This window comes from Panthera onca, chromosome C1 (genome assembly GCF_046562875.1).
Source record: "Panthera onca isolate mPanOnc1 chromosome C1, mPanOnc1 haplotype 2, whole genome shotgun sequence".
Classification (NCBI taxonomy): domain Eukaryota; kingdom Metazoa; phylum Chordata; class Mammalia; order Carnivora; family Felidae; genus Panthera; species Panthera onca.
In genome coordinates, this window is record NC_138346.1 from 103,616,451 (window position 1) to 103,626,615 (window position 10,165).

Genomic DNA, 10,165 nt, shown 5'->3' on the forward strand with positions numbered 1-10,165 from the left:
CAAGGTCAGTCATGACCTGACACCTGCTCCCCTCCATCTCCTTACTCCCTCCTGAACGCCCTGGATCCCTCCCAAAGGAGCATGGACACACGGTCCCGAGTGCCCCTCTGCCCACCATCCCCCACAGGGTACTCTGCTGTCCCCAGGGTCACCTCCGTGGCTCAGGAAGGCAATCCTCCACCCCTTGTTGGGACGGGAACTGGGGCAGGTCTGTACCCTAGTGGGGGCTGCGTCCATCCTCTCCAGAGCTTCCGTTTGTGTCCAGATCCCACCCAGTGGAATGAAGGAAGGACCTTGGGATTCTGGGAAGGAAAGCCTTCCTCCCCGATGCAAAGACACATACAGGGGAACTGCTGCTCCTCTCGGGTGACCATCACTTCGGATGGATGTGACACCTGAAGCTGTGACCGGTGACCGTGGGGGCAGAGATCACCAAGAGTTGAGGATGAGAGTGGCACGGAAGCAAGACGGAAGGCTGGCCTTCCTTGATGAATTGTTGAGCGGGGCACCCGGTTCGCTGCTCATTCTGCCTCTGGATTTCTTGTGATGTTGCTTATTGTTTAAGTCACTATTGATTACCACCAGGGCACCCAGACTGACCTTTCCTCCTTCTCTCCGTGGTCCCGGGCTAGCCCATGCTATGAGGCCTCCATGTCTGCCCCAGGAGGGCCCCACTCATACTCCAGCACTGCCCCAACCCCCTCTCCCGTGCCCCCTACCCCCCACCTGCGCTGAGGCCCTACTGGGTTCCCTGCCACCCCTTGCCACACCCTCCAGCACTGGTGTCACTCTATCACAGTATCTCTGTCACTGGACACTGTCAGGCCTGGGTGCCCTGGGGGTGACTGGGAATTTCTCAAGGGCAGTGGCCATGCCTCATTTGGGGTGAGCCCACTGCACTTGGTACACAGTAGGTGCTCAGGAAATGTGAGCTGAGTGAACATTAGTATTGGTCCCCTGCCTTTGAGTCTTTTGTGCTTAGTGTGTGCTATGGACTGAATTGGGCCCTGCCCCCCCCCCCCCCCGATTTATACATTGAAGCTCTACCTCCCGATGTGACAATATCTGGGGATGGGGCAATTAGGTTCTGATGAGGTCATGAGGATGGGGCCCCATGATAGGATTAGTGCCTTATAAGAAGAGACATGAGAGGCATCTGGGGGGCTCGGTCAGTTAAGTGTCCTACTCTCTTGATCTCGGCTCAGGTCCCGATCTCACAGTTCGTGAGATTGAATTCCACATCAGGCTCTGCGCTGACAGCATGGGATTCTCTCTCTTCCTGTCTCTCTGCCCCTCCCCTGCTTACACACACATACAAACACACACACACTCTCTCTCTTTCTCTTTCAAAATAAATAAACATTAAAAAAGAGAGAGAGACACAAGAGACTTGCTTCCTCTCTCTCTGCCATGTGAGGACACAACAAGAAGGTAGCCATCTGCATGCTGGGAAGAGGGTCCTCACCAGAGTCTGACCACCCTGGCACCCTGGGCTTGAACTTCTAGCCTCCAGAACCATGAGAAATAAATCTGTGTTAGGCCATCCAGTGCATGATGTTTTGTTATGGCAGCCTGAGCTAAGACTGTGTTGTTGGCCATGGCCAGCTGTTGCTTAACATTGTGGTGTGGGAGCATGCTGTTCTCTTCAGGGCAGGGCCTGAACCTTCTTCCTTTCTAGGCCTCTCCCTCCCATGGACCCCGGGGACTGGCCCAGGCCACCGGTGGAACACTGGATGGCCCACATGGCCTGCTCTGAAATGACCCCTTTTTACCTGCTAAGGGGTCCCAAGTGGGGTGTATGGGTAGACAGGACCTCGGGGACATCCCAGGCAAGGCCCCTTGTCCCCATTCGTGACTTCTGCCCAAAGTCTTTTGGGAGGATGGTGGCCAACAGAGACAATCCCAGACTGGACGCCTGGCCCTGTTTGGATTCCTGAGGCCTGGGCCTGGGCCAAGGTGGCCACAGCCCTGATCTCCCAGCTCTTGGGAATATGCTTGATATTGTTAGAGCTCCTGTGAGTCACCGCGAGCACCCCCGGGTTAGGGCAGAGTCTTGCCCAGTCCTCAAGGTCAACCAGGAGACCAGGCTCAGGTGTCCCATGCAGAGGGACAAGAATGTGGTCAGGGACCAAGGACAGAGTGGGAGGCTAAGTGGAGGTGGAACAGAGAGAAGGCAAGCCAGGGCTTGAGCAGAGAAAGGGGCCTTAAGTAATGTTCAAATGACCAGGACAGCAAGGACAGCAAGGCCCCCTCTGTGCCAGCCAGGGAGTCCTGTCATTAAACATGCTTCACAGTGGGAGGTTGGTGTATCTGGGGTGTGGCAGGGCAGCCTGAGGGGTGGGTCAGGGGCAGCCCTAGCTGGACATCAGCACTGGCCCGGGGCAACTGCCACCAAGTGTGGGAAGGCCCAGACTTTGTTCTCATTGGCAGCTGGTCACTCAGCAGGCAGGGTGGTGGGGGGCTGGCTTCCCGGAAAGGTCTAGGCTGGTGGGCAAGTCTTTGAACTTCCCACCCCACTCACTGCCCCTGGTTAAAATCTGGAAGGGCAAGGTCAAAATGCCAGGGTGGCCTCGAGGGATGGAACTTTTGCCACATGTCACGTTTCAGCTCCAGAGAGTGGCTCAGGCCCCAGGGAGGCCAGAGGGGAGGGTCACAGCGTAGTGAAGAGGAAGGAGGACTGGTGTCACTCGTGGGTGGGTCAGGTGAGGCACCTGTTCAGGAGGGCAGGCCCCTGTGACAGACAGGGTGGGGGAGCCAGCAGGGCTTTGGCAGGACAAGAGTTGTGATGGACACATGGCCCCCAAGATTCTGCACAGGAGTGTTGCTCACGTCTCAGGAGAGAGCTTGAGGCCCAGGTCGGCTATGGCGGAGGCCTGGTGCAGGGTGAGAGGACACACACATGAGAGGGGAGAGGTAGGGGCTGTGGGGAGCAGAGAGCTGAGCTGCTGTGGTGGAGAAAGGCTTCAGAACCCACTTCCCCTGCCCCGCCCTTCCGCAAGCTATTTAACAAACAGGACATCCTACAAATGCAGAGAGAAGGTGGCCTGTGCGCTCTGGGGAGTGGCCGTCTATCCCCGTTTCCTCCTGGAGGTCAGGACCAACCACCCCAGCCAACACAACTGCCCTTTGGAAGGACTATCGAGGGGAAATAGCGTCGCTGCCACAAAATGGAGAGAGGCTTGTGGCCAGACTCGGGGAGGTCCCCTAGGCTCCTCTTAGTTCTAGGGAAATGAAAGCCAGCAGCAGGGACCAACAGTGGGCTCAGGTCCCAAGGTGTGAGTGACCCCACTGGGTTAAGTAACCCAACTAACCCAAGGGCCTGCAGAGGACAAAGGGAGTGTGGAGTCACAGAGGGGACAAGCCATCCCGTGATCTGTCACGGAAAGCACAGCATCTGTTCTTTTGCAACCCTGCTGCGTCATACCGATTTTGCTATACTTCACCCATTTTAATGTTCTTTCCTCTCTTTCCCCCACTATAATACAGGGCAGCTGTTCTCAAAGTTTGTGGCTACAGAACCCCTTTAACTCTTAAAAGCTGTTGAGGACCCCAAAGAGCTTTTTGTTTGGGTCCTGTCGACATTCACCAGGGAAGAAATTAAAGCCAAGAGCTTTAAAAAAATATCAATTCTATTTAAAAGCAATAAATTCACCACGCTAACTTTTTTTTGATGAAAAATAACCACATTTTCCAAAACAAAAAAAATTTTTTTTTTTTTTTTGATGAGTAGGAGCGCAATAATTGATTTTGCATTCTGCAGACGTTTAATGTCTGGCTTAACAGACTGCATTCCCACGTCTGTTTCTGCATTCAGTCTGTCGCAGTCTGTCCTCTCGGTCCAAGATAGGAGAGTTGGCTTCCCCGCCCTGGAAGGTGCAATTGGGAAAGGGAGGACCATGCTGTGGTAGTGGACTTTAATCCACACCTTCTGGAATAGATGGCAGCACAAACCAGAGGGCGGAGCGACACCTCCCAGGGTAGTTGGTAAGCAGCTTCGGATAGCTCCATGCTCCCTTGGGGGGGGGGGGGGGGCACCGCGTGGCAGCAGGCACAGTTGTGGCAGCCGGATAGCAGCATGGGAAGAGGGTGGATGTCAGCCAAGGGATTGGTGGAGTGGACTTTTGTCATCATCTTTGGTGACCCAGCATCAGAGGACCCTTCCTTTGTGGGCCAAATCCTTTACTGGGTGGGTTCTGCGGAGACCGGCCTCAAGGAGCCAGATAATCTGTGAAGCGGGTGAAGGTGTGCCTGAGGGTTTACCTGATCCTCTCCCTCCTGGCACTTGAATCTTGAGCACGCGACAGAGACAGCGGAGAATTACTGTGGCAGTGGGGTGGCACGTACTATTTTGGTGGCAGTGTCATGTGGCCGACGCTGGGGCACCAGCTGCAGCATCCTCCCCAAATGGTCCCTGTGGCGTGTCCCGGCCTGGGTCTGGGGCAGCACTCTCCTTGACCCCTGTGCACTTGCTGACTGGACCCCAGGCCTCCTGTCAGCCCGAACTACCCGTATTCTCCTGACCTCTGTCCTTCCCAGCTCAGTCCTGTCACTGCGGACCACCCAGAAGCCTGGAGAGAGCTGGCCGCAGGGGTCTGCCTCTTCCCTCTAGTGTGCTGCCATGGTCCATCTAGACTCTGTTTCTTCCTGGGTTCCCAGCACCTCCCACCTGCCTGGGTTCCCTGTGCCCTGTTTTGACCTTTCCAAGGGATCCTGCAGAAACCCCCGGGGGAGGCCGACAGGGTACAGCACGGTCATCAAACTGTCCTGGGTGGAGCCTCCAGGGACCTGCCATAGCTTAGGAGGGGTCCAACCGCAGAGTCCCCATCTCCCCTCCCCTCCACATTCCCCAATTTTTTATTACAAACGATTAACTTTTTAAAATGACAGGCTGTTTGTAAAAGAGAGGAGGAAAATGATCTACTACAAATTTTGTGATTCCTTTCCAGTCTTTGAAACTATCTTGCGACATCTGTGCAGACTGTCATCGTTCCCTGGGCGTGTACCGGCCAACCCCCACCCCGAGCTTGGCTTTGTGCTCTGACCAACGGAACGAGTATGCCCGACACACACGTGTGGGCAGGGGCTGGGTTGTGCTTGCAGGGATTGGCTTGGCCTCTTGTGCTTCTGCCATGAGAAAGAAGAACATGCTCCAGGGAGCGGTCCTCCTTCACCTGGGACCCAGAGCAGAATAAGGGACGCATTGTGGAACAGACCTGGATCAGACCCAGGGCCTAGCGTGGAACCGCCACAGCTGACTTATAGACCGGAGAGTGGGAGTCTGCAAGCCACTGAGATTTCTGAGCAAAAGCTAACCCATCACCTTACAGGAGGAACTCGTTCCAGAGTTTGACACATGCTAAATATTGTGGAGAGTCCGCATTACGAGGTAGTAAGTCCCCAGGCACAGCTGAGAAAGCATATTGACTGTTACAGTCACTCCCGCTGTCTTTATCTAATGGTTTGAGGCCGGAACAGGTACCTGACAGAGGACAGGGAGAAAGCTTATCACCTTCAGACCCTGGCTCTCCAACTCCGGGAGGGAGCGGGGGTTGGGTGAGTGTGGGGAAGGTCAGAGGGATTGTACCAATTGCCAACAACCCCTAGCCTGACGCCGCCCGTAGACAGGAGGGGCTGGCCATCCCACTGCGGCCCCCAAACCCACCCCTCAATTCCTCCAGCAGCCTGCTCCTCCACTCCTGAGTCTTCCTGAAGTGCAAGTCCATGTCTTTGAGATATCATTTGAGGCTGGGAAGGGTGGTCAGGGGCTCTGTGCTCCTGAATACAAAGATGGGCCCGAAGTTCGGGGCAGCATTTTGCACACCCAGCTCTTGCTATTTGCTTGTTATCCCTCACGGCGCGTGCTATCTTGTCACTGTCACTTTTGTGTACTTTGTGCACATGGGGAGGAAGCACATCTGAATCATGTCTGGCTCAGGGTAGGTCCTCAATAAATGTTTGAAAAAAACAAATGAATCTTTATGAAATGTTACATCTACTGCTGCTCGGGGCTGCTTCCCACATCCCGCGGGCTGGTGGAAACGGAGAAGGTGTCTGTGTGTGTGTGAGCGCGCGAGCGAGCTTGGCACGGTCCTGGGTGACTGGGGCGCCCTGAGGCTTTTAGGCACGCGGGCTCCCAGGACTGGCTTTTGTTGCTGGCATGCCCCCTCGCTAGGCGTTATCAAGTTGTTTACTTAATTCACATCGCTAGCAATTTAGATCATTTTTACTAAGTTGCTAATGACAAAAATGGATTCCCTCCTTTCTTTTCTCCAGTAATAATATCACGACGCCTTTTTGTTTTAACCTCCTTTTCAAAGTATTCATTTGTTCAGCCGTAAGAACATTATTCTCCCAGAATCTGGTTTTTGCCTGGTTCCCTGGTCTACCGCTAGTAGTACCTCAAGAAACACTGCACTTACTGTAAAATTAACCTCAACTCTTCTTTTTCTGTTGCTGACAGATCAGTTAAGTTTGGACCTTAAAGTAATACCTGAAGGTTTTGGCTGTCTTTTGTTTAAGGCTACTCTCTCCAGCATCCTGATGATAAGTAACACTTTTTATCGTAGCCAAATAATATTCTAGGACTCTTGGCAATGAACAAATCACTTGTTGCTTAGTTTGGTTGTTCCTAAAGAGATGTTACTACCCATTTGGGAAAATTTCAGGTTTACTTCATGGCCTTGTATCACACTGGAACACCTGTTCCCAAAGACGGTGGCTCCTCCCTCTACTAAAAGAGACCTTAAAACTCTATAGACTGAGTCATCTAATACCTGAAAATTAAGACCTATGGGATTTTAATCCCATGCCTAGTACTTTGAGGAGCTCCTACACTGGGTACATATTAACATTTTAAGCAATCTTTAAGCACATCTGCAATAGACGTGTATCTTCACATATAAACTTAAAAAAAATACTTTAATACGTCGTAATACACAGAACTAGAATTCAACATATCACGTTGCTAAAACATTCATATAAATTTCATATATGCGTGAATTCACTGCATTAGAAAAATTCACCGTTTATGATGTTGAAGACCAGCATCAGCAAAACCCAAAGGAAAACTATTTTAACAGTAGGAACACTAAAAATAACAACTTGAAGGCTTATAAACAAGTGGCAGGAAAAAGAATTCTTTACATTTGCTATTGATTATGTCACAACAGGTACAATCTGAAATACAACTTTAGACTAGCAGTGTATAAAAATACTTTCAAACAATACGTCTGATAGGCATAGTACCATAAAAAAAAAAACCCAAAACAAACAAAAAAACAACCCAGCTGTATAGTTATTTCACTTGAAGACCTACTATTCAACTGCCTGCTTCCAAGCTGGCTTTTAAAGCATCAGCCTGGAAAGCATATTCTCTCGCACATGTGCACACCACACACACACACACACACAGCCGTATATTAAAATCACCTCCTCTATCTATGGTGCACACTGATGAGTAACTGACAGGCATTAATCTCAAGGCATGAGATGATATGGTGTTTGGAGCCTATTTTCAGTTCCAAGATCGGGATGGATGAACAAAGAGGCAAAAATAAGGTGGATGGTGTGTGTGTTTATGATTTCTGTTCCACATACGGGTGCTCTCTGGAAGAGGAGTTTAATCTGGCATATCAATATTTAACTTGGGAGGCGGGGGAACATACTTTCCAGGACTCTGGGTTATAACTACCCTGGCCTTCTTTCCAAACATCGGAGCAATTTTAGGAGCATCTGGGACTGATGTTTCTTCAGCTTCTTCACTATCTTCATGATGTAGATCATAGGAAATGTTCCCATATTCTCTTAGAAATGGGAAAATTTCAAGCAGAAACTGACAGAAATCTCTGCGAATCCCAAACCACCAATGGTTGCCTCCCTTCCGCCTAAACGTCGTGGCCATTAAAGTTATTAATGAAAGCCAAAGGGGGACAAATATGGAGATGTAAGAGAATGTATTGTGGCCGTCCAATCTGTGAACGAGCAGAACCTCAAAAGTGAGCAGGGGCACGACAATCGTTATCCAGCTGATGGCCATGGTCACATGTGTCCTTCGCTGTTCCGCAACGACATCCAAGGATCGAAGGAACAGGAGGGACCAGACGATGTAATAGAGGACGACTAGGCAGAGGAACGACATGAGAATCCACAGGGGCACGAACACCACCAGCCACGGCCAGTGGATAATCCTGTCCAGCCTTAGGGCGATGAAGATGAACTGCAGGATGTTGACAGAGCACAAGATCTCCAGCTCTAGGGACCTATCGTGTCGGAAGCCCCAGACGCAGGCGGCCACGGACACTGGGGATACGAAAAAAAGTGGCATGAAGACCAGCAGCCAGAAGTGGGTCCCCCTCTCCACCCTGTCGCAGACCAGGACTTCGAACATGAGCAGCAGCAGGTGGATAGCCACGGCGATCAACATGGCTTTGAACTCCACGCAGGCCTCCCCCTCCGTGCGGTATCGAGGGTTGCGGGCCCAAACGCCTGCGCCCACTGAGGCGCCGGCGATGACCAGGAGCTTCCACAGCCATATGGGGGCGAAGACCGCCCAGTAGCTCCACTGGATGACGCCGTCCAGGCGGAGGGGCAGCAGCACGGAGAAGAGCAGCAGGCAGGCGTAGATGAGGAACTTACTCGGGTTGAAGTCCTGGAACAGGCCCCTAGGGTTCATGGCGAAGCCGCCGCCAGCCCACCGGGCCTGCTGCTCAGCCCGGCTGGGCGGGCGCCGCGTCTCCGCCGCTTCCCGGGCCCGCCGCCTCCCCTCCGGGCCTGCGGCGGCTCTAGGCTGGCAGCCGCCGGGAGACGCACCGGGAGGAGGTTCGGACCCCAGCGCCGAGTGGCCGGAACACGTGCACGCGCGGTCACGTGGCCCGGCCGGAAGCGCGACGGGGCCGAGCGTGCGCCTGCGCGCCCACGCTCTATCGGCGACCCTCGGCCGCGGGCGGCGCGGCGTCTAGGAGTGGGGCGCTGCCTCCGCCCCGCCGCCCGCCTTTACTCCGTACCCATCCGGAAAAAAGCTACCGCGTATGGCGCCGAGAGAGACGGAACCTGACGCGCCGGTGACTCCTCGGCCAGCCCGTTGTCAGACTTCAGGCGGACGCTTCCTGGCGGCGCAGGGGGGAGGCGGGAGTGAGCTCACATCCTCCCGGCCCGCTCGGGGGCAGGGCCCAGGCGGGGGCGGGGCCGTGGGCGGGGCTCGCCTGGTGTCCTCCCCTCGCTGGCAACCCGTCCCGGGACTGGGGTACCTCGGCAAGGTCCGCCCCTGGCGGCGCTGAGGGGCCACGTTGTGGGCACGAGCGAAGGCGGGTGGTCTGGAGGGTGTGGGAGTTTGTGAGCAAGGTGGTGCCGGGAACCATGAATGCACAGGGGGGCGTGTATGTGTGGAAACGCGCGCGCGCGCGTGTGTGTACGTACAGTGAGGCCGGCGGTGGGCTGGTCCCTGTGCCCAGGAGGGAGCACCGCGTGGTTTTGCCTGGAATAGATGACTTCCAGGACCGTCTGCCTGGTGGGGCAATGACAGTTCTGAGGCTGCCTGTGAAATGGCTGAGGCACAGTGCCTAGGGGGCAGCGGTGATCTCATACCTCCCCTTTCTCCTCGGAGGTGGAGGGCCAATGCTGGGGAGGGTGTTAGACCCACCAATGGCCCCCAGGCAAAGTCCCCAGGAGAAAGTGCTTCCCGCCCCAGGTCACCTGGCAGGTTCGGAGCAGAATGGAACTCAGATTCAGCGCTCTCCACTTTTAAGTCCCGAATCCTCAGTTTTACTTCCTTGGGCCTGCCTAACTCTGATTCTCACAGATCCATGTTGTGAAAAGGGCACTGGACCAGAGATCAAGAAATCTCAGTTCTAGTCTAGGGTCTGTACCGCCCCCCCCCCCCCCGCCGCCAGCTGAGAGACCTGAGCAATTCACCCCGGTCTGTCTCAGCCTCAGTTCCCTGGGCTGTTGAGTGGTTTCCAAGGGCCAGCCGGGTTGCAGCGGCCCTGTGATTCGGAGCACTCCCCTCTCTTGCCAGCTGGGCAGGCCCTAGAGCACTCCTCCCTCTCTTCTCCACTCATCCCCGGGTTGCTTATCCTTTCTGCCTTGCAGCTCTCCACCCGTCCCATGCATTCCGTCCCCTGCGGCAGGAATGGAATGCTGACTCCAGTAGTGGGCTCGGAGGGAAAGG

The 10,165-nt window shown here is 54.2% G+C and overlaps 1 protein-coding gene across 1 annotated transcript; it reads right to left on the reverse strand.

The window, feature by feature from the left end:
- Window positions 1-6,899: 6,899 nt before the first annotated feature.
- On the reverse strand, window positions 6,900-9,253 carry TMEM185B (transmembrane protein 185B). The gene has a single exon (XM_060625460.3). The coding sequence runs from the start codon at window positions 8,669-8,671 to the stop codon at window positions 7,619-7,621; it is 1,053 nt and encodes a 350-aa protein (XP_060481443.1). The 5' UTR covers window positions 8,672-9,253; the 3' UTR covers window positions 6,900-7,618.
- Window positions 9,254-10,165: the final 912 nt, after the last annotated feature.

What these genes read in the sequence shown, in the direction of transcription:
- TMEM185B (XM_060625460.3), bottom strand. Translation starts at nt 8,671, where the DNA reads ATGAACCCTAGGGGCCTGTTCCAGGACTTCAACCCGAGTAAGTTCCTC.